Source organism: Trachemys scripta, chromosome 25, assembly GCF_013100865.1.
Source record: "Trachemys scripta elegans isolate TJP31775 chromosome 25, CAS_Tse_1.0, whole genome shotgun sequence".
In the NCBI taxonomy this organism is placed as follows: domain Eukaryota; kingdom Metazoa; phylum Chordata; order Testudines; family Emydidae; genus Trachemys; species Trachemys scripta.
Window position 1 is genome coordinate 5,030,404 of NC_048322.1, and position 27,839 is coordinate 5,058,242.

At 48.7% G+C, this 27,839-nt stretch overlaps 3 protein-coding genes across 9 annotated transcripts in view; 2 read left to right on the forward strand and 1 right to left on the reverse strand.

The window, feature by feature from the left end:
• LOC117869997 (zinc finger protein 883-like) overlaps window positions 1–27,839 on the reverse strand; it is a 929,932-nt gene that overhangs the window by 787,444 nt on the left and 114,649 nt on the right. The window lies entirely within an intron of this gene.
• Window positions 1–27,839, forward strand: part of LOC117870029 (zinc finger protein 501-like) — a 561,112-nt gene that overhangs the window by 478,683 nt on the left and 54,590 nt on the right. The gene's annotated exons all lie outside the window — the stretch shown is intronic.
• On the forward strand, window positions 1,756–27,716 carry LOC117869988 (gastrula zinc finger protein XlCGF57.1-like). 5 transcript variants are annotated; one of them, XM_034757100.1, is made up of 5 exons: window positions 1,756–1,996; window positions 15,760–15,842; window positions 18,637–18,763; window positions 23,316–23,429; window positions 24,600–27,716. In XM_034757100.1, the coding sequence occupies exons 2-5, from the start codon at window positions 15,771–15,773 to the stop codon at window positions 26,645–26,647; spliced, it is 2,361 nt and encodes a 786-aa protein (XP_034612991.1). In that variant the 5' UTR covers window positions 1,756–1,996; window positions 15,760–15,770; the 3' UTR covers window positions 26,648–27,716. The 5 variants fall into 5 exon arrangements, with proteins under 5 accessions (XP_034612991.1, XP_034612992.1, XP_034612993.1 ...); XM_034757101.1 differs by having other exon boundaries at window positions 24,639–27,716; XM_034757102.1 differs by having other exon boundaries at window positions 23,316–23,417; window positions 24,639–27,716.

Sequence of the window (27,839 nt, forward strand, 5' to 3'; positions counted from 1 at the left end):
ACATATTGAGAGAAAGTGGGAAACATCTGCAAAACTTTTCTAAATATATTCCAAAATTTGAGAAAAGGTCAAAATCTGAGGATATTTTATGTTAATATTTTGTTATTAGTGAGACATGGAAAAAATCTCAGGGAATATTAAATTAGAAATAGATAACTAGAAAGAAAGAAGGGCACATTTTTAGGATATTCTCCTGAAGACGAGATCTGTGTGTAGCTCAGAAATGTATCTCTATCACCAACTGAAGTGGGTCCAATACAAGATATTACCTCACCCACCTTATCTTTCTAAATGCAAAGCAAGGCACATTGGAGAGAAAAACTAGAGCTACTTTTAAACTTTACTGGGTGGTAAATTAACTATCACCTGTAGCCCATATAGCTAGCTTTAGCATTTCTTTGATGCAGCAGTAATGCAAGGAACCCACGGGCCAGTCTCCTGTAGGACACTGGCATCGGCAGTTAGCATAAGGTTTGAGGTCTATGAACTCTGGCACAGATAACTGGCCAACGGGTCACCCCTAAGATTTGGGGAACTGGAAGTAGTGTCTAAGGGGGAACTTCGTCCGTAAAGACACCAGCCAACCAGAGGAACATGAGCTAACACCGGCCTTCCGATAGAACATCCGCAGATGTCTGACCACAGGAGGGCCATGGCAACGAATTGACACATATGACACCAAGATGAGATCATTACTACACTAACCTATAGGAGAAGGACACCCCAACATTAGTAGGGAGAGGAAATACAAATAGGGAAGAGGGGAGAAACCCCCACTGAACATGCATTGCACCTCGCGGCGTCAGCAGAACAGATTATCGGCGACACAACCCAAGAAAGGGATTTGCATGTTGCTGTAGACAGATCAATGAAAAGCTCCACTCAATGCACAGCTGCCAGCAAAAAAGCTAACAACATGTTCGGATTCATAAGGACTGGGATGGAGAATAACACCGAACATTTGTATATAAACCAAGGGGGCACCTCCAATACCCCGGGACCACCCCGGCTCCTACAGCCCTGCACACGGGATAGTTTATATCAATCTGTGAGAACTGGGGAAGAAACAGGCTAAAAAGAACCATTTGCCAATGAGAGAAACGTGCCCGGCGCTGAGAGCTGATCTCGAGGCAGTGAGGGGAGTGGGACAGTTTGCCGGGACAGTAGATGGAAGTTCAATGAACAGACAGTGATAAGCCCTCACGTGGCAGCCGGGCCGCTTTGGGGAGCTGCTGTCAGAGGGGAGTGAGGGGAGTGTGGAGCGGGGCACTGGGGGGGGTCACGGGGCAGGGCGGGGGCCGGTCGGACTCGGGGAGGGCCGAACCCGGGGGCAGGCCGAGGGGGGGCCGTTGTTAGCGCCGCTGCCCAGCCCAGAGACCCCGTGGCCGAGGCCCCCCCGCAGCGCAGCGCCCGGCCGAGGGGCGGGGCCGCCAAGGACCAGGCTCCGGCCCCGGGACACGAGAGTTCGCCTGAGAAGCGGGAAGGCGCCGGGGGGCGGGGCCGCTGCTCCGCGGGGGGTCTGAGAGGCGCCGGCGGGCGGGGGAGGAGTTCTCGGCGGGGGGAGGGGCGCGGGGCTGGAGGTTCTCTGCGGGGGGAGGGGTCAGGCTGATCCCGGGGCCCGCCCTTACCTGGGCTGCAGCGGGCGGAAGCGCCGCGGGACAGGCTGGGAGTTGTAGTTCCTGACTCTCCCAGAGCGGATGTGGGGAGGGGTTACGCACGCGCAGAGCTCACCGAGCGGCGTTTCCCAGAGCACCTGGCACGTGACCGCCCAGGCGTTGGGCTGCGGCAGTCCCGCCCAGGGCCGGGGGCGGGAGAACGGGGGTGTGAGCAGCTGCTGGGCATGCGCAGATCCCTGCTGTTCCCTGGCGCTGCGGGGCTGGCCTGAACAGCGGGGTCTGTGCCGGGGAGACCCATTAACCCCCCGGTGCCCGGCCCGGGCCCTGCCCCCTTGGAGCTGCCCCGGATCCGCCCCACGCCGCGGAGCTGCAGCCTCCAGGTACCGGAGCGAGCCCCGGGGGCGGGGCCGGGCGGTGACTCTGCCCCAGTGTCCGTGGGGGACCCGGCATCTCGCAGCGCCGGGATCTGCTCCCTGGAGCCCCACGGGGGGAGGGGACCGGCCCCACTGCGGTCCCTGCGTGGGGCTGGGCGGGGGCAGTGAGACGGGCTGGGGGGAGTCCTGGGCAAAGGTGGCGGATGGAAAATGTCTGTGCAGCCCGGACATGGCCGGGGGAGGAGGAGAAGAGCCGGTGACCCCCCGAGGAGCGGGGAGAGAAGGGGGGACTGAGATCCCCTCGGATTTACCGCTGCCCCCTCCCGTGGGGACCCCCCATCCTCTCCAGCCCTGCCCCCTTTCTCCCTAGAGAGCAACGAGCCACATCCAGGGTGATCCACCCCCCCCCCTTTCCTTTCAAATCCCTGACAAGTTCTCTGTTCTCCTCCCCCGATTGTGCCCCCATTTTCCCTCCACTTTGCCAGTGGCCAGTTCAAATCCCAGGTTTTGGGTGACTTCCCCCCCCCCATTTTTTGCTGCAGTGATTTGTCCTTGTTTAGGAGGGAAATCGGTCCCCTGAGTGATTTCTGAAATAGGCAGAGGCTGGGAGAGCCCTGAGACAGGGATGGGCTGGGCTGGGCTGGCCTCTCTGCTGGCAACAGGGCATGGGAAGGCCCAGGAAGGGAAGGGAGGAGCAAGCGTCCCCCATGGAGACTGAACAGCCCCAGGTTTCCCAGTCCCAGCTACTTCCCCCACTCCCCCACCCAGCAGCCCCCCCCACCGCCTGCTAGTCACATTCCCAGACCCCACTGCCAGCCCTCCCCACAGCCAGTGACCTTCAGACTCCAGTCCCACTTCTTTGCCCTGTGAAAGCCACATCACCCAGGGCTCCCTGCCGGCCATGTGAATATGCTGCAAGAAAAATCCTCCCATTCTGTTGTCTGAATATCACTGTATAATCCCCTCAAATTTCTCCTCTTTTCTCTTGAACTGTCGAATGGTGATATAAAATCTCCCCAGATGTTGGTGCTTGTCTTTTATATTGGCAAATATTTAGTTTGTGCCCCATTTTCTCCTCCGGTCTGAAATTCTGATATCAAATTCTTGAAAAATTTCCCGCTTTTCTCCCCAGGTGTCTGACTGAGATCAGGGCTCTTATCGTACGTGGCCCAGGCCTTGCCTGAGATCAGGTGCCCCAGTGTGCCGGGTACTGCACAACCCCTGACCAAGTTTGGGGCACTCATTGTGCCAGGAACTGCATTGACCCCTACAGATAGCAGGGACCTTGTTGTGCCGGGTGCTACAGTGACCCTGACTGAGCTCTGGGCCCCTGTTGTGCCAGGCCCTGCATGAACACAAAGTGAAATCAGGTCCCATTGTGCCAGGTGCTGCAGAGACGGCAAATAAAATCAGGGACCTTGTTGTTCCTGGAGCTGTGGAGACCCCGAGTGAGATCTGGGCCCTGTTCCGCCGGGCGCCGTGGAGACCCCGAGTGAGATCTGGGCCCTGTTCCGCCGGGCGCCGTGGAGACCCCGAGTGAGATCTGGGTCCTGTTCCGCCGGGCGCCGCGGAGACCCCGAGTGAGGTCAGACCCCACTATTGTGACAGGTGCTGTGGAGACCCCAAGTGAGATCTGGGCCCTGTTCCTCTGGGCTCTGCAGAGACCCCAACTGACATCAGGCCCCCCATTGTGCTAGGTAAAACTGAGACCTGGACTGAGATCACGGCCCCCCCTTGTGCCAGGCAGTGCACAACTGCGGCCCAGATTTCTGCCTCCATTGTGCTGGGCACTTCAGAGACCTCGACTGAGATCTGTGTCTCCGTTGGGCCTGGCACTGCACTGCCCCAGCCGCGATCATGCCCCACCACTGTACTGGTCACTGCACAGACCCTGACAAAGATCCTGACCCAACATTTTGCCAGGCGCTGCAGGGACCCCAAACAAAATCAGGGATCCTGTAATGCTGGGAGTTGCAGAGCCCCCGACTGAGATCAGGCCCCCTGTTGTGCAGGGCTCTGCACAGACACTGACCAAGATCAGGGTCCCCCTTGTGACAGGTGCTGTTTTCCTCCTACCCACTGTCTACTTGGATTGTGATCTCTTTGGGGCAAGGACTGTCCCTCTCTGTCTGTGCAGTGCCTAGCACAATGGGGTGCTGATCTCAGTCAGGTTCTGTGCCATGCACAGCACGATGGGGACCTGATCTCCACCAGTGTGTGCAACGCAAGGCACAGTTCATAGACTCACAGACTTTAAGGGCAGAAGGGACCATCATGATCATCTAGTCTGACCTCCTGCACATCGCAGGCAAGAGAACCTCACCCACCCACTCCTGTAATAGCCCCCTAACCTCTGGCTGAGTTACTGAAGTCCTCAGATCATTATTTAAAAACTTCAAGTTACAAAAAAATCCACCATTTACACTAGTTTAAACCTGCCAATGACCCGTGCCATGCTGTTGTGCCAGGCCCTGCATCAACACAAAGTTTAAACCTGCCAATGACCCATGCTGCAGAGGAAGGCGAAAAAACCAACCCCAGGGTCTCTGCCAATCTGAGTCTGGGCAAAATTTCTTCCCATCCCCAAATATGGCAATCAGTTAGACCATGAGCATGTGAGCAAGACCCAGCAGCCAGACACCTGGGAAAGAATTCTCTGTAGGAATTCAGAGCCCTCCCCATCTAGTGTCCCATCGCCGGCCTTTGGAGATATTTGCTGCTAGCAGTTGCAGACTGACTACAAGCCATTGTAGGCAGTCCCATCATACCATTCCTCCATGAAGGTATCGAGCTCAGTCTTGAAGCCAGTTAGGTTTTTTGCCCCCACTGCTCCCCTTGGAAGGCTGTTCCAAAACTTCAGTCTGACAGTTAGAAACCTTCCTCTAATGTCAATCCAAAACTTGTTGATGGCCAATATCCATTTGTTCTAGTGCCAACATTGGTGCTTAACCTAAATAACTCCTCTCCTTCCCTGGTATTTATCCTTCTGATGTATTTCTAGAGAGCAATCATATCTCCCCTTAGCCTTCTTTTGGTTAGGCTAAACAAGCCAAGCTCTTTGAGTCTCCTCTCATATGGCAGATTTTCCATTCCTCGGATCATCCTAGTAGCCCTTCTCTGCACCTTTTCCAGTTTGAATTCATCCTTCTTAAACATGGGAGACCAGAATGGCCCACAGTATTTCAGATGAGGTCTCATCAGTGCCTTGTATAACAGTACTAACCCTTCCCTGGGTCTACGGGAAAAACCTCCCCTGATGCATCCTAGGACTGCGTTAACCTATTTCACGGCTGCATCACACTGGGGGTCCGGGGCTCTGATAGTTTGGGATGTTCCTTTTCCCATAGTCAGTTCTTTCCCTTTAGTGTTTTACCCCCACCTATGCCTGATGCCACTCTCTTCTTAACTTGCTTTGGTTATTTCAGTTCCAGTTTTTAAATGAGCTCTAATAATTGCAAAGCTGAAAACGATACCTAGTGAAGGTCTGCTGTAATTACCGGGTTCCCTATAGCATTTTCTGGTGTGGTGCATAAAGCAATGTCAAAGAGCCAAAAGCGATTTTAGGGCGAAAGGGCTCGTCGGATGTTTGCTCTCTAGGAAGCATGCCACCGGCCAGGGCAGGAGTGGTGCGCTGGATTGTATTTAGTAATCTCAAAATAAAAGGTTAAGACTGCTGGTTCACAATATCCAATGAGATCTTGCAAACAATTATACAAATAGACTCGCACGCTATTTAAACAACATGGTATTGATACCGATTCAAAACTAAAATTAAAATTACGAGATAAACGCATGCGAAATGAACTGACACCTAATTTCAATTTCTTAATGCCTGAAATTTTGACACTCACTGACACCAGTTTTTTTTAAAAGCGATGCACAGCACACAGTCAAGTTAATTCATGAAAGCACGCCAATTATTGACTGCTTTGTGTTGCATAAGCATCTGATTAAACAGCTAATTCAAACTGTACCACTGTAAATGGAAATGCATCAACACAGCTTAGCTCCAATGTGTTTAAATGTGAATGAAAAGTTTCTAAATTAAATACATGGCAGGATGATAAACCGGGGGAAATTACACAGAAGAGCCTCTACCCAGTCCTGTTCACTTCTTGTCCCAACCTCCCATGAGTTCTGGCCTCTTGGTGAACTCAGCTCCCAGCCCCACATCAGCTGTGCCCTCTCCCAGCCTAACCCATTTCTACTGCAGTTCTTCATCCCCCTCGTCCAGGCAGGGGTTGGCACTGCAGCCCCTAATCACTGTCTCACATACTGGGGCTATTTAGATTTCAGGGAGCGATTTATCAGTTACTGACCCTGGAAGGTGGGAGAGAGGAGAGGCTGAGAGGGAGTTTGCTCCCCACACTCTGTAGGGCCATGTTCAACCCTGGTAACCTCCATGTTACCTCATCCTCCACCCTCCCCCATGTGTCTCTGCTCATGTGTCAGTGTGTCACCTTCTAATCATAATGCCACTGGCCTCAGCAGAGCTCCCAGACAGGAGCTACATCATGATGGGGTTACGGTACTGAGAGTAAAATACATCACAGGGAAGGTGCAATTATCCTCAAAGGAAGCACTATAGTCCAGGAAGTGAAAGAGTTCAAGTATTTAGTTACTTAAAAGTATGCTTGAAAGGATTGGATTTTTATTAATAAATTGCAGTAAATGTTGATTTCACTGTACACGCACACAGATGAAAAAATGTATCTAGGTAAAATACAGAAATGCTTCTGGAGAAAGTTGAGTTTGATTTAAGGATATTTACACTGTATATTTTGCATGTGACATTGACAGTTAGTGTTTGAACAGTTATAAAGATTTGGCTTTGGGAATCTCATTTACTGTAATTAAATAATTGTTGTCTGACCACCCCCATAACTTCCCACAGCTCTGAATGTTGAAATCGTAAACATTGATCAAAGGGCTTAAAATAAATATATCATCTATTGAAATTAAAAAAAGAAATCGACAAAATGAATGTTGCTAAACCCACTGAACAGCAATTGCAATATGCTAGGGGATGGGATTTCACAGCTAAGGCACCCAACCTTATTTCTGCCCTATAGTGACACCAGGCAATCGCAATAAGGCTACGAATAAGGCATGTTAGTGTATAAAGTCCCAGATTAGATTATACCAATTTGTAAAGACACATGAGATCTCTCCCTCAGGGTATCACCTTCACTGGAGTGTTTCTTTTATTGGTAATTCCCAGAAGTCAATAGATAAATAACGTTCTATCCCTTATGAAGTGGCCGTTTCGGATTTCTGTCGAGTGTCTACCATTTTGCACTAGGGGTCAGGTCCTTGGAAAGACGGAACCTTGGTTTCATTTTAACTTGTGCATGCCCAGCAGCTTCCGGAATTTGGTTCAAAGTATTTCCATGTTTCCCTGGCCTGTTCTTAAAAGTGCTGCTAGAGAAAGTGGGGAGGGGCAGGAACTCACTGCAGGATCAGTAGCTGAGTCCCTTAGATATTTATAGCTCATCGGAAGGAGGACGGGGATTGGTGGGATTCTGGGGATTTAATAATAAACACACAAATATCGTCGTTCTTAATGAATTTTCATCTTCTAATTCCCATAATCCAGTAATTATCCCTGGCTGCCGCGGGGAGTCTGGGGAGGGAGTACTAGTAAACTCCTGGGGCCAGTGTGGAACCTAAGGCATAAGGATCTTTCTGTGGCCGGCTCAAAGTCACCCAGCGTGAAATTCACTTCAGTGGATAAATCCTTAGCTGCTGGGCTCTGCCGAGGGGTGGGGGGGTGAATTCCATCCCCCATTCCTGGGCATGGACACCCCTCCCCCCCCACAATCCTCACCCCGATCTCAGACACTACCCCAACCTTCCCCTGCAGTGATGGACCCACTTGATGCTGCCAGATCCATCTGCCATGGGACCTAGAGGGGGCAGAGGCCCAGCTCCAGAACTGCTACCCCTGCCCACAGCCACCATGCTGTGCTGGGGTTGCCCTGGCTTTCCAATCTGCAGATGGGTCCAGCTGTTTGGGGACCCTGCCCATGCACCCACCACACACAAACTTCCTCACAACACACATCCCAGGATGGGGAAGGACCATCAGGGACTGGCTGCAGCCTCCCCTTGCTGCTGTGAGAGGAATGGGGTGGTCCCTCATATAGGACACACACATACCCAGGCGCAGAAGGGAAATGTAGTTTCTTCCAGGGGCTTATAAATGTTTGCTTTAGAGTCCTGAGCTATGTCTTCCTGTTTGTCTCCTTCTGCCACTTTCAGATCTCTTGGCAAGACCAGGTGGGTGAGGTCATTTCTTTTAGAACCAATTAAAAATCCCTGTCTTTGATATCCTGGGACCAACATGGCTACAACAACTCTCTTCCCTTTGTACCCCCTCCCACTTTCACCTCCCCCTCAGCTGAGACTGTCCCATGTAATGGGAAAATAAGGGTTCAGTCCTGTAACTGGATTGGGTCGTGCCAGCACTGACGGGAGTGAAAGCCTGTGTGCATTAATGACAGCAGCAGGTCTGGGACTCAGAGACATAGAGAGAAGAGATGGGAATGAGCAGGTTATGTTATGTGCAGGGTGTGAGTTACTCAGGCGGTAATTCTGTGCCGCTGCATATGCATAGAATTCACGTCCAGCGCAGAATTTCCTTTTTTTGCCTGAAGAAGATGCATTCTGTCTGAGAAGTGCTGCAGTTCTGCCTTTCACCCACCAGAGGCCCCTGTGCACCAGAACAGCCAGCTGAGTTCATCTTGGTGGGAAATTGTTGCCCTGAGCTATACCCCAAATGGGAAGAGAGTTAGTGGGTGCAACTTGGGAGAGTCCTGAGATACAGCTGCCTCTGGGGGTGGGGACAGAGTGGTCATTCTCTACTCACAAGGGGGTGTGGAAGGGGGCACAGGAGGAGCATGTGTCCCCCATGGAGACTGCCCAGCCCAAGGTTACCTAGTCCCAGCTTCTTCTACCCCCCACCATACCCCCAAACCTTTTCACCCCTCCAACTATCAGCTGCCAGTCTTCCCTCGCTGCTATCCTTTCCTGACTGGCAGAGAACCTCTAAGCTCTAGCCCCTTCAAGTTGCCTTGCCCAGGGCTTTGCTGCCTGTATGAATGGCAGGTAGGGATGTGTATTTGCTGAACATTCATCTAGTCAGTGTCACCTTCATTAATGCAGAGTTAAGGTTGCCCAGCAGTATGTTGGGCCCTGCAAGTGTCAAACCTCTAAAAACTCGAAAATACAGAGCTAATGTACATGCCAATGCAACCTTAACTCTGCCCCCTGGAGCTGGCAACAGCCACTAGGCAGTATCTGCCTCCACTCCAGCTGCACTCCCTGTGTTAGGTGTAGCTGCACTGAAAGGTAGAAGCATTAGTTAGAACAGCTTGGTGGTGGTGTGATTGTGATATGAGAAGATCTGGGTCTTAGTCCCCCAAGTGTGTGATGAAAGGAGAGAGGTGCGTGTGTACCTTGAGCTTCCAGTCTGTATCATTTCTGCACTGAGCTGTGCAAATTGTCAGGAGGAAACAGGAGACTGTTTGCCTTGGGAATGGTCAGCAGTGACATAGGATCTGAGAGCAGTCTGTGTGCCTAACGATGGGTAACTGAATGTAGAATGTTAGCTGGAACTTCTGCAAGTAAGGATGAAAGAGTTGTAAAAAGGGATGAAGAGGTGTTCAGTTGACCAAATGTGCAGCTGTTTCTGGGGAGCAGATTGTGTCTGAGTGTAGAACAGGTGTCAGTAGCTCCTGTACAACGCAGCTCACCTAAAACCAAATTCCGTCTTAGCAAAGATAAAGTGCTTGATTCTGTGCCATGGTTGTCATTTTCCCTAGTACTTTAGTGATGGGCACTATCTCAAATGGCCTATCACACACAGGTGTGTTGTAGGAGTAAAGAAAGGGTCATTGCTCACATGGGTCAGAATTAGGATTACATTGGTGTGTACCTTATCTCTGCATTTCCTGATTATTACAAGTTTGAGTTTTGCTGATGTCTGTTCTGGAGGGGCACCAGACAGCTCCGGGCAATCTTAATTCCTGTGTTCGTAAAGTTTTTTGGAAGTGAATTTCCTAGCTTTTTGCACAGAGCGATGTTGGCTGGAGGAGTTAGCAACCCTATAGGCAGTTGTGGGTCTCACACAAGTTTGCAATCAGGGGCACAGAGAAGTGCAATGACTTACCCAAGGTCACCCAGCAGGCCCATGGCAGAGCCAGGAATAGTCCCCATCCAGTGCTCTCTCCACGTAGTTGCTGGGTGATTCTGAAATGCTCCTCCCTTCTCCTATACTTTTTGTTACGGTGGAATGGGAATAATGGTCATGCTACAAATATCTCTCTCCTTCTCCACCTCCTCCTCCTGCCACCATTTCCAGCTCGGCCTCTCCTTCTTGTCCATCCCCTCCAGCCCTCTCTTAGCGCTGTAGGAGCCAGTAGCTGTCTCCTGTCCTAGGCTGCTGCACACACGTATTACAGGCAGCAGCAGCATACGGTCTGGCACATGCCACCTTGGTGATGTAGCCTGAGCTGGGCCCCTCACTGCTACTTCCAGCTGGGCCCCCTGCGCCTATCTCTGCCCAGTCTGCCCCGCCTCCAAACAGGCCCCCTCCCCTATACACTCTGGCCTGCCCTCCACACCATACACGTGTAACATGTGCCTTTAAACTATTCATATTTTGGATTTGGGATGATTAAATTTGTGTTACCTTCAGTTCCGCCTCACCCCAGTTTCAGGTGTCTGGTGGTGCCCCGATGGTTTTCCATGGATAGTTTGGGAGGGAGCAAGGCTGGTCACTTGAGCCTTGCGTTACCTTGCAACTGACTAGTGAGGAGTGACGACTCCCTCTTGGGTGGATGGGCCAATCCCGGGGCCTGTTACCTCTCGGTGATTGATTTTCCATTCCAAGTCCATAAAGTAGATTTTCAATATAAATGCTTTGTTCCTTACATGTGACTCATATGTTGATCTCTCAGTCATTACGAGTCTTGACCAGTTATGAGCTTTCTGTAGACACCTTACATGACCATCCTCCGAGAGATGTGTTTGCTGTGATGGGTTTGTCAGGTCTCAGGTGAGAGCTGCTGGCAAAGACCAAGTGACCCTTTGCCAAGGGATCTCTGTGTCACTGTCTGATCCCTGTAGGCCAGGGAGAGGACGACTTTCTGCCAATGGCCTTTAGGACGGGTGCTGAGTTCACTGCAGTGCCCCTTGTCCCCTCTCCATTTCCCTTCTCGGTGTGCTGTCTGGGACACTGCCCCGCTTCCTGCTCCACAGGCCACCCCGTATCTACTCCATGTGCCAGGCTGCTGGCAGCCCCCAGTGAGAGGCCATCCAGCCCATCAAACTGGTGCCCAACTGCTGGGCCTCAGGCCTTCTGGGGTGCACCTCTGTGAGTCCAATTTCCCCCTGCCCCAGGGGTGCTACAGGGGCATGTCCTTCTAGTGTGTCAGGGCTCCACCCTCTGGCTGAGGCCTCGGGGCACCTTCTTCCTCTCTCAGGGTACCAGGTGAAACAGCAAAAGAGCTGACTGTTAGCAAACAAGGGTAAATAAAGGAATGAAAGAAAAGAAATGGGGGAGGGGGGGGGACTGTGGACAGATCCCATCAGGATATGGGCCCCTCTTACTTCTGGGGGCCCTGGGAGCATCTCAGTCCCCTGCAGAGTTTACTGGGTCTTCAGCGCAAGTTTCAGTCTGCTCCCCCTTTGAGCTCTGGGGATTCCCATCCTCCCTCGGTGAAGGCCAGAGCCCCAAATGCTGCCAGCCCTCTCTTTGGGGCTGGAGATGCTCCAGAGACTGTTCCCTTCCTAGAGTTGCTCCCCTCTGAATAGAGTAGGTCTCTCCTGTTAACTCCTGCTCCAATCCTGGCATGGTTTGCAGGTGTGGAGGGGCTGGGCCTGTCCAGACTAAAGCAGCAGTTTAACCCTTTCTCTGCCAGCGTGGGCTTTATATAGCCCTTCACAGGCACCCAGACCCAGGGAATGGCCCCCTATCAACCCCATGCCTGATGTAGTGAGGCGACCCACTGGCAGCATTGCCTTTAAGGGTGCTGCTGCCTCCTGCTCCCACTTCCTCCCCTTCCCCTTTACTGCCACCACAGTGCCTGTCACCTTCACTTCCTGAGGTGTGTTATAAATAGAAGAACAGGAGTACTTGTGGCACCTTAGAGACTAACAAATTTGTTAGTCTCTAAGGTGCCACAAGTACTTCTGTTCTTCTTTTTGCAGATACAGACTAACACGGCTGCTACTCTGAAACCTGAGGTGTGTTATGTTATCCCTTTCCCTACCCTGCCCCCTGGGATCCGTTGTGCACCATCTGTCACTCACCACTTTCTCCGGAGACAAGGCAGGTTATGGGGCTGTGACAATGCGGTTCTGGTGGAACCCAACTGAGAGTGCCAACTCAGGACAAATTGCTNTTGCAACAATGATCTATATGGTCCCAGATTATATCAATAACGTCACAGGGGCGCAGGTGATGCTATGCTGCAGAGCCATCATCACTGAAGGGGTGGCAGCCTTGACCCTCCTTGAAGGTTGCCGGGATGCTGACATGCACTGGCGGAGAACTGGGGCTTGACTGAGTCCATAGACCATTTGGCCCACACTGCACTGTAAAGCCTGCTCTGCATTGCTGCCAATTGCTGCTGGTGGCGTTGTGCCCGTAAGTCTCTGTAACTCTGTCTTCAGTGACTTGAGGGCATGAGCACCAGCCTCAGGCAGACTGGGAAGAAGCAGGGAACAAACCCCAAATTGGTTGTGAGGTCTATATGGAGATTTCACCAACCAAGTATCCAGTGTAAACGCTTCAGGAACTGTAACAGCATTAACATGGAATCACGGACAGTTCCCTTGGGTCATCCCATATGTCTCACCACCCAGGGGAGCCTACCTTTGTGACAGATGGTCCCGTACACCAGGGGTTCTCAACCTGTTTCTTTCTGAGGCCCCCCCAACATGCTATAAAAATTCCACAGCTCACATGGGCCACAATAACTGGTTTTCTGCATATAAAACCAGGGCTGGTGTTAGGGGGTAGCAAGCAGGGCAACTGCCTGGGGCCCCATGCCACAGGGGCCCCCACAAAGCTACATTGCTTAAGCTTTGGCTTCAACCCTGGGTGGTGGGGCTCAGGGCCCCAGACTTCAGCCCCATGTGCTGCGACTTCAGCCTTCTGCCTTGGGCCTCGGTGAGTCTCATGCTGGCCTTGCTTGGCAGCCCCCCTGAAACCTGCTCGTGGCCCACCGGGGGCCCCAGACCCCTGGTTGAGAACCACTGCCTTACCCCACGAATCTCAGCAATGTTCAGGTTACTGCCAGTACCAAAGAACCAGTCACTTAGGTTAATTAAATCTAGATCTCACAACAAAGACAACACTTGTAGCCAGTCCTGTAATAACCTGTATTAAGATTTATTTAAAAGGAAACAAGTTACAAAGTTAAAGCCGGTAATCATATAGATGCAGACGAGTTAGTTTTAAATTTCAAAAGGTAATAGAAACTTCTATAATAAGCAAGCTCTACATATTCTTTAGGTATAACCCAGGCTAAGCAGCTGGGGATCTCTTGCTTATGCCTAGAAACTTTTCCCCCCAGAGTCCAAGCAGCATACAGATGACCAGTTCCTTCTGTATGGGGTTTTTATCTCCTTCCTGCCATGTGCTCTGAGCTGCAAACTCAGCTAATGGGAAGTCAAGAGCACAACAACGGTTGTTTGCCTTCTTTAACATCCCATAATACTCTATCTGGTGTTGATGGACCTTTCCTGCAAGACAGGGTCTAATGCATTCTGTTGCCAATCAGCACTTCACATAGGTAAAGTCTCTCTCCTGTCGGGTGATTTACATAGCCACAGAGGCTCACAATGCAACTAGTCAGATGTTAACCCAGGCAGCAACTCACAAGCATTCAATCAAGTCTAAACACTAAACACATTCTTGTCATTCTAATACCTGTTTTAACAATACTAGCACAGGTGAGTCAGACTGATTCCAGCTATGCATTTGTCCATGTTCAGTTAAGACATGGGGGCTTTCGCAAGAGCTAACACCTCATCTGCCAGTGTCACAGGCAGGATGGGCAGGGATGGTGTCTCTAGTCTCTGTTTGCCAGAAGCTGGGAATGGGCGACAGGGGATGGATCACGTGATGATTACTTGTTCTGTTCATTCCCTCTGGGGGACCTGGCATTGGCCACTGAGCTAGATGGACCATTGGTCTGACACAGTGGGCCGTTCTTATGTTCACAGTTTCTATCAGGAGTATCTACTAATTTGGACTCACTGGGGAGCCACAGAAAGAAACAAGGTGCTGAGGCAAGAAGGCCCAGTCTCAGAGCCCTTGGGGTCACACTTGCCAAAAGCTAAAACTAGGCCCAGCCCATGAAAGGGGGCACTTCCAGGAGAGACTGTATAAAGGCTGGAGCATCAAACAGCTTTGTAAACCTGAGACAGCTGCCCTGGGGACAATGACAGGGAGAATCCCCCAAAGTGACTCCTTTGTTTCTGCTCTTCTCTGGCCTTTGGTTCATAGAATCATAGAACTGGAAGGGACCTCGAGAGGTCATCTAGTCCAGTCCCCTGCACTCAAGGCAGGACTAAGTATTATCTAGACCAGTGGTCTCCAAAGTGGGGTGCGCAAGAGGATCTTGGGGGTGCGCGGCAGGAGGAGCGCTTTATTTTTTTTATTATTATTTTTTTGCTTCGTCAGGCGGGAGTCCGAGCTGCCTTTTTTTTTTTTTTTCCTTTTTTCTTTTTGCTTCGGCAAAAATGGTGGAGCCGGCGTGGCAGTGGGTGCGTGCCATGCCTGACAGGTGTTTGTCCAGCCTTCTCTTAAAAATCCCCTGTGATGGAGAACCTCCCTAGGCAATTTATTCCAGTGCTTAACCACTCTGACAGTTAGGAAGTTTTTCCTAATGTCCAACCTAAACCACCCTTGCTGCAATTTAACCCCATTGCTTCTTGTCCTATTCTCAGTGGTTAAGAAGAACAATTTTTCTCCCTCCTCCTTTTAACAACCTGTTATGTACTTGAAAACTGTGGTCATGTCCCCTCTGTCTTCTCTTCTCCAGACTGAAAAAAATTGGGTTTGTTTGATCTTCCCTCATAGGTCATGTTTTCTAGACCTTTAATCATTTTTGTTGCTCTTCTCTGGACTTTCGCCAATTTGTCCACATCTTTCCTGAAATGTGGAGTGGAAGAATTACTTCTTGTCTTGCTTACAACACTCCTGCTAATACATCCCAGAATGATGTTTGCTTTTTTTTTTTTTTTTTTTTTTTGCAACAGTGTTACACTGTTGACTCATATTGAGTTTGTGATCCATTATGACCCCCCAGATCCCTTTCCGCAGTACTCCTTCCTAGGCAGTCATTTCCCATTTTGCATGTGTGCAACTGATTGTTCCTTCCAAAGTGGAGTACTTTGCATGTTTTCTTATTGAATTTCATCCTATTTACTTCAGACCATTTATCCAGTTTGTCCAGATCATTTTGAATTGTAATCCTATCCTCCAAAGCACTTGCACCCGCTCCCAGCTTGGTGTTGTCCGCAAACTTGATAAGTGTAACAGGGAGACTCTGTTACTGGGTGAGTTTCAGCATGTGTCAGAGGGTTACACCCTGGTGGGAGGAGGCTAGACCTGTACTGGAATAAGGTCACTCTGCTTCGCAGTGTGGCAGAACCTAGAATGTCCGTTAGCAGGGAAAAATATGGGGGGAATCAGCTTCTGGAATGGACAAAAGCCCCATCTGAATTCTCTCACATTGCCCTTCTCTCCCTGGCAGGCTACAGAATAATGTCCACGTTTCACTCCAGATCCTCCCATCCTCCCAGGGGGAAGGAAATGGCTGCAATGGAGCTGGCTCAGGTAAGGGATTATCAGGGAGCTGGTGGTGGGTTCTGCTTGGAGGGAGAGGAGCAGTAAAGGCATAGGAGGGTGGGTGCTGCTAGAGGAGGTGGGAGATAGGAACTATCTAGGGTGGAGAAAGGGAGGGGTCAGAATGTGACAAACCTGCTGAGACTTGTGTAATCTAGGGTGTAATGGGTTGTCACCCCCGGGGTGCAGTCTAGGGGGCTTCTGGGAACCGCTGTGCCCTCTAACCCTCAAGCTGGGCTGGCCCTTCTCACACTGCTTTGCTGGATATTCAGCCAGCCTCTCCAGGCCCTGTTATCACCCAACATGACAGCAACTAAGCTACCTGAATGCTTTACCTAAGCCACTCAAGGACAGATAGAAGACAACAGCCAATTTCCTAGCTCCCCAACCTTGCACACCTGCTGTAGTAGAAATCCAGAATTATACCATCTTATACTGCATAGGGATCTGTATAATGTAAGCCCATTAATATAGTTTGCCTTCCCCTCGATGTGGGAAAGATATGCACAACAAGCTTGTGCAAACCAAGCTGAGATTTTCCCCAGACACTTCACTCAAAATACACTGGTTAAGATAAAGCATAAAACAAGTTAATTAACTACAGAAAGATAGATTTTAAGTGATAAGTGATAGCAAACAGATCAAATCAGATTACTTAGCGAATAACCAAAAACTCAAACTAAGCCTAACATACTAGATGGATAGAATTTGAATTAGCAATTTCTCACCCTGACTGATGATACAAGCAGTCCACCAAGTTTCCATACACAAGCTAGAAATCCCTTTACCCTGGGACCAGCATTTCCCCCAGTTCAGTCTTTGTTCTTCAGGTGTTTCCCAGAGTTCTCTTGTCTGGGGAATGAGGCCAAGAGATGATGTCACACCCCACCTTATCTAGCTTTTCCACATGGCAGGAACCCTTTGTTCCAAACTCAATTCCCAGTCCAGTTTGCGGAAAAATACAGGTACCAAAATGGAGTTCAGTGTCATGTGATCTGGTCACATGACCTAGCATGCCTTGCTGAGTCATAGTAGCCATGATTCATAGGCTGGCTGAAACATTCACAGGAGGGCTAAGGTCTTCCACAGTCCATTGTCTTTGTTGATAAGCCATGAGCGCTATCTGGCTTCCTCATTGTTGTACCTGGAAGATTAGTTGTGGGTGTTACCCAGAGTAAGCACATTTGAAATACAGAGTCAATATCCATAACTTCTGGTACAAACATGATCCATGCACACAAATAGGATAATCATATTCAACAAATCATAACTTTTTCAATGACACCGCACATGCCGCATCTTGCACAAAATGCATCATAATTATGTCCTGATCATATTATAATCATACCACTATGCTGAATATGTGGTGTAGCGTCAGGGCCTAATTTCAAGGCACAGGAGTTGGGAATGGAACTTCCCCTCTTTGTGGAACAGAACATAACTTCCCAGACTCCCAGTGCTGGAGCCTGAATCCACTCACACTTCATTAGTTACCACCACCCCCAATCTTTGTGGCAACTGCAAACTTTATCAGTGATGATTTTATATTCTCTTCTAGGCCATTGATAAGAATGTTAAATAGCACAGCGCCAAGAACCAATCCTTGCGGGAACCCGCTAGAAGTAAATCCACTCGACCATGATTCCCCATTTACAATCAGTTTTTAATCTATTTAATGTATGCCATGTTTATTTTGTATCATTCTAGTTTTTTAGTCAAAATATTGTGCTGAACCAAGTCATATGCCTTACAGAAGTTTAGGTACCGAACTTTTGATCTCGTCCAATAACGATATCCAGTTAGTTTGATAGGATCTATTTTCTCTAAACCTTTGTTAATGGGTACTAATTATATTACCCTCCTTTAATTCTTTATTAATGAAATCCAGTATCGGCTGCTCCATTATCTTGCCCAGTATTGATGTCAGACTGACACTCTTATAATTAGCTAGGTTTATCTCTTTTACACTTTTTAAATATTGGCACAGCATTAGCTCTATTCCAGTCTTCTGGAATTTCCCCAGTGTTCCAAGTCCTAATTAAAATCAACATTAATAGTCCACCACGCTCCTCCACCAGGTCTTTTAAAACTCTTGGATACAAGTTATCTGGACCCTCTGAATTCAACATGTCTAACTTTAATAGCTGCTGTTTAATGTCCTCGTGAGTTATTGTTGGAATAGAAAGAGTGTCGTCATCAACGTCTTATGATATGAGTACATCATCTGTTTTTCTCCAAATCCAGGAGATAAATATTTATTGAACACTTTTGCATTATTTGTGATAATTCTGCTGTTTCTGTCTAGTAATTTACCACTACCATTGTTAGGATTAATTTTGTACTTAATATACTTTTAAAAGCTTCCTTCTTATTTTCATTGATTGGTCATTGATTTCTGATAGCTTCCCTTACCAATTTTCTACAATTCTGACCTTCTAGCTTATAGTCTTTACTATTGACTTCCCCTTTCTTCCATATATTTTATTTGGAGAGTGTTGGGATTCCTACCAGGGAGCCACCAGCAGGGTCCAGAGAGAGCCCCATTTCCTATATCAAGCTCTGGCTAGTAGGTATGTGAAAACCCTGCCTCCATCTGTCAGCTGGGAGACACAAAGGTTCTCTCTTTCTACCCTCTGATGCCTCCTGGCTGCTCTAGGCAAGGTGGGGTGGGACTCTGTTAACATGTGCTACCTGGAGCTTCCATTTACCTGGGGCTGCTGTTCTGTGAATAGTGGGGCTGTGACTGGGGCAGCAGATACTGAGTGTTGGACTCTTGCTCTTTCAGGAGCCAGTGACTTTCAAGGAGATGGCTGTGGATTTCACCAGGGAAGAGGGGGCTCTGCTGGACCCCACTCAGAGAGCCTTCTACAGGGATGTTATGCAGGAGAACTATGAGACGGTGGTCTTGCTGGGTAAGGAGTCCTGTCCCCTTGGTTATTAGAAGCTGTGGGGGCTCTAAAGAACCTGAGTAGTAGTAACTATACCTTTATTCATCATACAAGTTTTGACAAGTTTCCTTGCCCCCCTTTTTTTTTGCCTCATCTCCTACCCACTAGTATAATTTTTGGACATGTGCCTTTTCAGTGCTGTCAGTCATTTTAAAATTGCATTTAATGTATCCAATAAGGATACATTAATAACTACAGTTTTTATGCCTTTCTCATTTTAAGAGGAAAATATGCTGCCTGTAGAATTCTAAATTGAGTAAATAGGTGTATGATTCATGCATAGCTTGTGTGACAGTCAATGAGCTCCGCGTTTGATATGAGAGTGTATAATGTTACTTTTCAGGACCCCACCGGTGAAGGGAGAACAGAGCCGTGGGAGGGGAGGAGAAGCGGGCAGTAGATAAAATTCTGGGGTGCCAGGACATGGGGATGGTGTGTGCAGGATTAGAGCTAAGAAGCAGCAGGGAGGGAGGAGCTAGTGAAAGACGAGGAGGGAACACAAGAAGTTCCCAAGGTGCCGGGAGGTGGTGCCAGCTGAGAGTAATGGGAAGAAGCGGAGAGGAGTGTGGAGGAAGGGCACCCAGGAAGTGGGCTGGGTGTGTCAGTGGGAGGGAGAAGAGGTTTGGGGATCTAGAGCTGTGGGAGATCCCAGACTTTTAACCCCGAATCCCTACCCAAGCCTTTTTGCTTTAGAGCCTACACTCCGATTTTATTTCTGTTCAGTTTCACTTCATTATACATTTTCCCCTCAAATATTATTTTAACTCCTGACTATCCTCCTTCCTCATATAACCTCCCCATCTCTATTCACAGCGACCCTGGCCACCAATCCTGAGTCCTTGCTGCATTCCTCCCTCCCAGAGTAGGGCCACTACCCTGGCACAAATGGACACTTTGTTGATGATGTCACAGGGTGGTAGTGTTGCCTGTACAATTTTTACACCTGTGTATTGGGGTACAACTTGACCTTGTACATGGCTGCTCAAAGTTAATTGAGAAGATGGAATTTTGTTAAACACACAGAAACTTGATTTAATGCAGACAGTTATAAATGGAATCATAGGCAAGGATCAATACACATAACGACAGACTAAGATAAGTATAGTAAAGAGGGTTTTGCACTGTGCATACTTACAAGTTATGGACACCATTGGAAACAAAGATGGAGGGGCAAGGGAGCCCATCAGAAGGGAGGCCCTGCTTCAGTTTACACTGTCTCGGGGACCCGACAAAATGAAAAAATGGTAACTAGGAGAGGTAGTTTATCCGCTTCCTTATGGTAATAGGATGGCTATATACCATATCTGCTCCTTTACTCTGATTACAATAATGTCAATAGCTGCCCCAACCCATATGTGGCCTTTGGGAAGTCCATAATTAAACATCAAGCATTAATACTCATGATTTACATCACTTATTTATTAATAATTCCAATATATGAATGCGGTCCAACTGCTGAGATACTTCATAGCAACCTAATTTCTAAAGCCCACCCCAACTTCCTTCTTTCAGAATCCTGTGGCATATTGCACCTGTTTGTGGTTCCTTGTTAGTCTCTCAAAATGAGGGTGCAAAATATCTGACCTGGAATTCTCTCCTTAGGCCTATTCCGGTAAATCCCACACTTCAGCATAACTGCTCCCAAAAAGCCTCAACCTAATATAAGTCCCTTAACTGTAGCAAGATTAATAACCCATTTATCTATGTTCACCTCCTTGCCCCTCCATGCATGTTCCAAGCTAATAAACAATACTCTAATAATGACGTTTTACCTCTAGCGAGTATAAAATTGCCCATGAGACTAGGTCCTAGATCATAAAATCAGGTCGGGGTCAACAGGAGTAAGAGTTTGGAGAGAATCTTGTCCCCTCTCTCTCCATCTGCAGCAGCCACAAGCTGTTTTCCCTCCAGGCTCCTTGGATCTTTGAGCCTGTCCCTCCCAGGTTGCATGGCCCAGTTCTTGTTTCTTACATTCTCCTTTTCCAGAAGAATTAGAGGCTGTTGCTCCTGAATTTTAGTGTTTAATTCCCCAGCCTTCTCCAGACACTGGGGGAGTTTAATTCTCCCTCCCATTACACCTGAGTCACTAGATTTTCTAATTCCCCCAAATGTGCTTTTGTGATGTCACAGTTCTGGGGTAGCTAAACCTTAGACCTGCCTCCATGGTGTGCTCAAGGAATGGCTGCTCAGGTATCAGGCCTCTAGCCAGCCCCTGTCTATGGGTGGGGACCCACATGCCTCTCCTTTTTGACCAGGGTTTGAGGATTGCAGCTTGTCCTCCACTGTGTTCACTGTACTAAGGCTTTCTCTCCAAGGGCTGTGAGCAGTGTGTGTGTGATAGAGGTGGAAATTTTGGTGATATTTGTATGATGCCAATACACACCTCAGTTTCCCTCTGTGATGGGGATTGCTATGATTATAAAGAGCAGGAGACATAAGGTATTTTGTCACGTAGCTGTTATGGGGTGATATGAATGGGTTATTAAGGACTGGCTGGGATCAACCTACATCAGTGGAATACCCGACAGAGACAAGGAAATAATTGTCACCTGTCCATGGGAGGATCTCCACTTGGCTGAGTGAAGCATACATGGGCTCATCATGTTTTTGGGAGCAGGAAGAACTGGGCTCTCAGATGCAGAAAGCTCTGCCGGAGCAAAGACAAATGGACAGGCACAGTGAAAGGAAACCAAACTGTTTTCTACAGCAGCAGGGCTCAAGGGCATTGGCCAATATAGACTATATTGTCTTCTTTGCTTCTCTGTGCTAAGCTAAGGACTTTCCAATGCTGTGTTTCGGTTGAGTCTGCCCAGTGTCACAACAAAAGCTTGCTCTGTGCGTTGAATGAGGAACAGTCTCTCTGAACAGGAGTGTCGTTCAGCTGGACCTGCTGACAGAGCTCACAGGTTGAAATAGGAGTGTTGAAGCCAGAGGCTCAGTCTCAGGTGTTGAACCTACATGGCCTATCCTTGTGGAAGAGTGGAACCCCTTGGAGATGTAGTGCATTCAAGGGGCACCTCCCAAGGACTGTTTAAAAGCCAGGGCATTGCACAGATCCTATGGATCCATGACAGTGTGCCAGAAGTTAAGCCTTATGGGGGAAAGATAGAAAACAAGAAAAGGATCTAAATGCGTATTTACCATCACCCCCTCATCAGTCCTCATGGGAATCCCTGATCGGTTCCAAAGTGTATTAAAACCTTCCTTAAAGGCTTACCTCTTGGTTATCAGGTCATGTCAGTTTTGTTAGATGGATTTCCCTTCACCCTCCCACTTTCCTGGTTCTTGTCACACAGACAGAAACAGCAAAAGACCAGAAGTCCGAAGCACAGACAATGCAATGTTTATTGGGGTTAGTTTCCAAGCAGGCATATTCCAAAGCCCTTCACACTAGTTGGGCTTATCTCTATACGCCAATAGAGTCTGTTCCCCAGTGTCCCCCTTTCCAGCTCTGATGCCGCAGAGCGTTTACCCTGCGTCCCCCTTCCCAGCTCTGAATCCGCAGAGCCTTGCCTATGTCCCTTTTCCCCATTCCCTGTTCCCGTTCCCCCCCTTAACAAACATGATTCCAATTTCCTTTCCCCCTCCTGGCTGACCCCAGTTTATATAGTAATATTCTCAGCTATACCTGAACCAGTCATTTTACTGAAATTTAACTAACGAATTCTAACATATTGTAACATAAATTTCTAACCAATTATATCCCAGTACCCTAATTAACTTACACCTAGCAAAATTAATTGTACAGCGGACAGAAACAATTAGAGAATCAGACAGATTAACAATAGAAAAGTGGGGGCCATAAAGATAAAATATACAGAAATGTGGGTTTCACAACCACAGCCGTTGAGAAGGGATTTCTTGCCAGACAGATGCTCTCTTAAGATCTGTTTCTTTATCTGGTGGTGATGGGTGCTATCGGGACAGGATCATCTTCCTAACAGCCCAATACCGCCTTATTTCAGTGTGACGGGTTTGGGATGTGATGATGTGACCGTTCGCTTCCCAGCTTATGGCTGTCCCTGCTGCTTAGCCAAAGAACAAGGCCTCAGACTCTCCTAGTGAGCAAAGGCCCAGACACAGGCAGACTGTGATTTTGATTCTTTGTTTTTATACCCCTGTAACTAGCTAAGTGATAAAAATACACCTAAGATCTTAAAGTCTAGGCTTCACAGGCAGGCCTGAATATCTATATTCTAACGGTGGGTTCTACCCCTTCCCCCATTTTGTGTCTGTCTTGTCTCTTTAGATTGTAAATTCTTCAGGGCATGGGCCATCTACTATTCTGTGTTTGTACTTTGCCTAGCACAATGACCCACTGTTAGTTGGTTCTTAGGCACTACGGTAATGAATATGGTTTATAATAATAATAATTTTCCTGCCACTTTGAGCCAAAGGAGATGGCCTTGGGATGTTACAGCTTAAAAATGAGCTGGGCTTAAAGCCATGGAATATTCTTTGTGATAAGTATCCCACAAACTCCACTGATCTCTCTTCTTTTCTTTGCCTTGAGTAGAGTTTCCAGTTTCCAAACCTGATGTGATCTCGCGGCTGGAACGAGGGGAAGAGCCATGGGTCCCACACCTCCAGGGCTCTGAGAAAGAAGTACTCCCGAGAGGTGCCTGCACAGGTGAGTGTAGTGGTTCCTTGCTCTCCCGCTCGGAGGGAGGCCACTTGGTCTAGTTGCCTTTGGGCTTGTCTGGCCAAGGCACAACTGCAGAACAGTCTAGGGCCCCTGTCTCCACCCAAGGTGGAGCAAGGCCCCCCAGGTCCTCTCGATCCCAGCCCCACAAAGTCACGGCCAGGCTTTAGCCTGGGCTTGGGGAGGCTCAAGCTGCCAGCAATTAAACAGTCTCAAGTCTGGCTTTAGCCTGGGCGGGGCTCAGGCAGCCAGCAAAGCAACAGTCTATAAGGGAGCTGGTAGGGGAGGCTCCTTCTTCAGAGCTGGAGGTTCCCTGCACAGTGTAGGCAGTCGGCCACCCCGGGATGGGGTGGAAGGGGGATGTGGGCCCACCCTACTCCACCACGTCCCAGCCCAGGGCCCTGGCAGAGGCAGGATTGGCTGCCCCTGCGTCGGCGGGGATCCAGCCGCAACACGCCAACTGGCCCACACGCAGCTCCACAGTCGGCTGCTCTGTGGCTGCCCCTAGGCCACTTCCTGCCTCCCCAGGGTTTGGTACCTCTCTCTTCCAGAGCTTCTCAGGCTCCTCGCAGTACACCCGCAGCCGGTAGTCTGGGCCACTCCTCATCGAAGTCTCCCACTTCTGTGGCTGTGGACAGCCGGAGTGTCCTTCTCCTCTGGGGATTCTGCCTCTTTTACTTCCGGCCCTGCCCCGGCATTTCCTGCAATGGGGGCGGTGCAGGCTAGGCTCGGCCCACCAAGGGTAGTGTAGTGGTCCCTCGTTCTCCTGCTCAGAGGGAGACCAGTCGGCCTCATTACAGTGAGGAATTGGTTAAACCAACTCAAAAACTGTCTACAGGAAACATTTGGGATGCCCTACAAAGACCTTGTGAGCTCTCCAAGTTCAGGATTGTTCCCTGCAGATGTGGAATCATGGCAGATGTCACTCATGGCTTCCCACCTATTCTGACTGACAACTTGCAGCAGGTGTCTCCCCTTTCTTGCTTTCCTCTGAATGGTCTCATGAGATACAGACCAAAACTGATCCCTTCCTCTCTCCTCTGGGGAAGGGTTTGGGGAAAATCAGCTCCTGATAGGTTTGGTCTCTCACGCAAGTATTTTGGTTTGTTCATTCTTTTTCCATTCCTCTCTCTGAGATTTCCTTTCTCTCCGGCTCAGGGAGTGACTTATGTCTGGATTCTCTCTGTCTCCCATCAGGTGATGGGATGGTGAGTGAGAACGAGGAGGAGAAACCCCAGCAGGAAGATGCTGAGCAAGTACAACCACATGGAACGTTATCAGGAAGATCCAAAGGGAATGTTTCTGGGAGTTGTGCACTCCCAGAAAAAGCAAAAGCCTGTGAGACTCAGCACAGGCCAGAGGAAAACTTCAGTAGCCACTCAAACCTTATTACACGCGAGAGAATCAACTTGGAAGAGACACGCTACACATGCCATAAGTGTGGGAAAAGCTTCAATCGGAGCTCAACCCTTCTCACACATTGGAGAACCCACACTGGCGAGAAACCCTACACGTGCTCTGAGTGCGGGAAAAGCTTCAATCGGAGCTCTGCCCTGATCACACATCGGCGAATCCACACTGGTGAGAAACCTTATGCATGCTCTGAGTGTGGGAAAAGCTTCAGTCAGAGGCCACACCTTACCGCACATCAGACAATCCACACGGGTGAGAAACCTTATGAATGCTCTGAGTGTGGGAAATGCTTCATTGATAGTTCAACCCTCATCTCACATCAGCGAATCCACACAGGAGAGACGCCCTATACGTGCTCTGAGTGTGGGAAAAGCTTTAATCAGCACTCACACCTTATCACACATCGTAGAATCCACACAGGAGAGACGCCCTATACATGCTCTGAGTGCGGGAAAAGCTTCAATCAGAGCTCAAACCTTATCAAACATAGGAGAATCCACACGGGTGAGAAACCTCATGGATGCTCCGAGTGTGGAAAACGCTTCATTCATAGTTCAGCCCTCATCTCACATCAGAGAATCCACACGGGAGAGAAACCTCATGGATGCTCCGAGTGTGGGAAACGCTTCAGTGATAGTTCAGCCCTCATCTCACATCAGCGAATCCACACAGGAGAGAGACCATACACATGCTTGGAGTGTGGGAAAAGTTTTAGTCGGCGCTCAGCTCTTATCACACATAGTAGAATCCACACAGGAGAGAAACTCTACATGTGCTCTGAGTGCGGGAAAAGCTTCAATCGGAGCTCAAACCTTATTACACACAGGAGAATCCACACGGGTGAGAAACCTTATGGATGCTCTGAGTGTGGAAAACGCTTCATTCATAGTTCAGCCCTCATCTCACATCAGCGAATCCACACAGGAGAGAAGCCCTACGCATGCTCTGAGTGCGGGAAAAGCTTCAATCAGAGCTCTGCCCTGATCACACATCAGAGAATCCACACAGGAGAGACGCCCTTCACATGCTCTGAGTGTGGGAAAAGCTTCAATAAGAGCTCAAACCTTGTCGCACATAGGAGAATCCACACGGGTGAAAAACCTTATGGATGCTCTCAGTGTGGGAAACGCTTCATTGATAGTTCAACCCTCACCTCACATCAGCGAATCCACACAGGAGAGAGGCCCTACACATGCTCTGAGTGCGGGAAAAGCTTCAATCAGAGCTCAAACCTTATCAAACATCAGAGAATCCACACAGGAGAGACGCCCTTCACATGCCCTGAGTGTGGGAATAGCTTTAGCCAGCACTCTCAACTTATCACACATTGTAGAATCCACACAGGAGAGAAACCCTACACGTGCTCTGAGTGTGGGAAACGCTTCAGTTATAGCTCAGCCCTTACCACACATCAGAGAATCCACACGGGTGAGAAACCTTATGGATGCTCTCAGTGTGGGAAACGCTTCATTCATCGTTCAGCCCTCATCTCACATCAGCGAATCCACACAGGAGAGAAGCCCTACACGTGCTCTGAGTGCGGGAAAAGCTTCAATCAGAACTCTACCCTGATCGTACATCAGAGAATCCACACAGGAGAGACGCCCTTCACATGTTCTGAGTGTGGGAAAAGCTTCAATCAGAGCTCAAACCTTATTAAACATCAGAGAATTCACATGAGAGAGACGCCCTATGGATTATCTGAGTGTGGGAAAAGCTTCAATCAGAGCTCAAGCCTTATTAGACCTCAGAAAATCCACATGGGAGAGAACTGTAATAAATGCCTTGACTAGGACTGGCCAAATAATTTTTTGTTTTTAAATCTCATTTTCTAATTCCCATATAACGATCATCGAAGAGAGACTGACTGCCAGGATCCCAGGACTGATTCCCCTCTGTGGAATGAAGCACAATGGCGAAAGGCTGTGTAGCCTTCACTAGTCTCCTTGTACCTGAAAAGCCTGCTAGCCTGAAGTGCTGGGCCATCTGTCATTACCTGGTTCCTCAACTGCAGCTACAGTTCCTGCTCCATGTGACTCCAAAGCCGAAGAGCTGCAGAGATCCAACACCTTGTAATCTTTGCAATTTATTTTCCTTTTTCTATTTTTGTCTATTGTTTTTTATGGACATGGAGCCTTCCAGCCTTTCTATTCGATTGGGGTGTAACCGTGTGGCTCAGTGGGTGTGAGTGTGTGAACACTGAAATCTACACAGGGAAGATGCTAAGAATAGTTCCCCAAATCTTAATAGCCTTAAAACTCTGCCCTATGAAATGACTTCAGGCATGCTCCTTTCCCTATGGAAGCATTGCAAGGAATTGAGCTGTCAGATGTACGTTGTTCAGCAAGAGCTGTTTGAAGTTCTTTTACTGCTGTCTCTATAAGGTCTGTCTGTGTGTTTTGGGGCGAGAGGGTGAGGAGAAGTATTAGCGACACAATAGTGAAATCTAAGGAGAAAACTAATGAGCTTTGATGCTGTGGGCTAAATGTAAGCAATAATTCGGTTTTGGTATTGAAATATGCAGCTGGCTAAATCTGGAATGCACTGCCTTGGCGAAAATCTCTGGGGTTTCGTCATCACTAAATATGCACCTGTCTCCTTGGGTTGCTGTTTTAGGATTTATAAGGGTTGATTTTCTGCTGTATTCATCTGATGGTTTGACTAAATTGATGACTTGATTCCAACACAATTTCCTTGTTAACTCATTGATTTACTGATTTGACCTGAACTTTCTCACTGTATTGTTTAACCCTTTGTTAGCTGATTAGTATTTATAGTCATTTAGCCTTAGTGATGTGTGTTCTTGGATTTATTTGTTCATGTTAATAAAACATGTAACTGGGATCTTGAGTCATTTCTTTCAATAAGCAACAGGGCCTGGAGCTGTGGAGAATGTGAGCGGAGATCAGCCACTCCCCATCTGAGCCTTCTCAGAGTCCTCTAAATTAACATTGTGTTTCCCAAAGGGCAGCAATGGAGGGGGAT

Excerpts from the sequence above, each read along its gene's own strand:
- LOC117869988 (XM_034757100.1), top strand. The coding sequence starts at position 15,771 with ATGTCCACGTTTCACTCCAGATCCTCCCATCCTCCCAGGGGGAAGGAA. Across the intron at positions 15,843-18,636 it reads CTGCAATGGAGCTGGCTCAG|GAGCCAGTGACTTTCAAGGA; the intron begins GTAAGGGATTAT and ends TTGCTCTTTCAG. Across the intron at positions 18,764-23,315 it reads TGAGACGGTGGTCTTGCTGG|AGTTTCCAGTTTCCAAACCT; the intron begins GTAAGGAGTCCT and ends TGCCTTGAGTAG.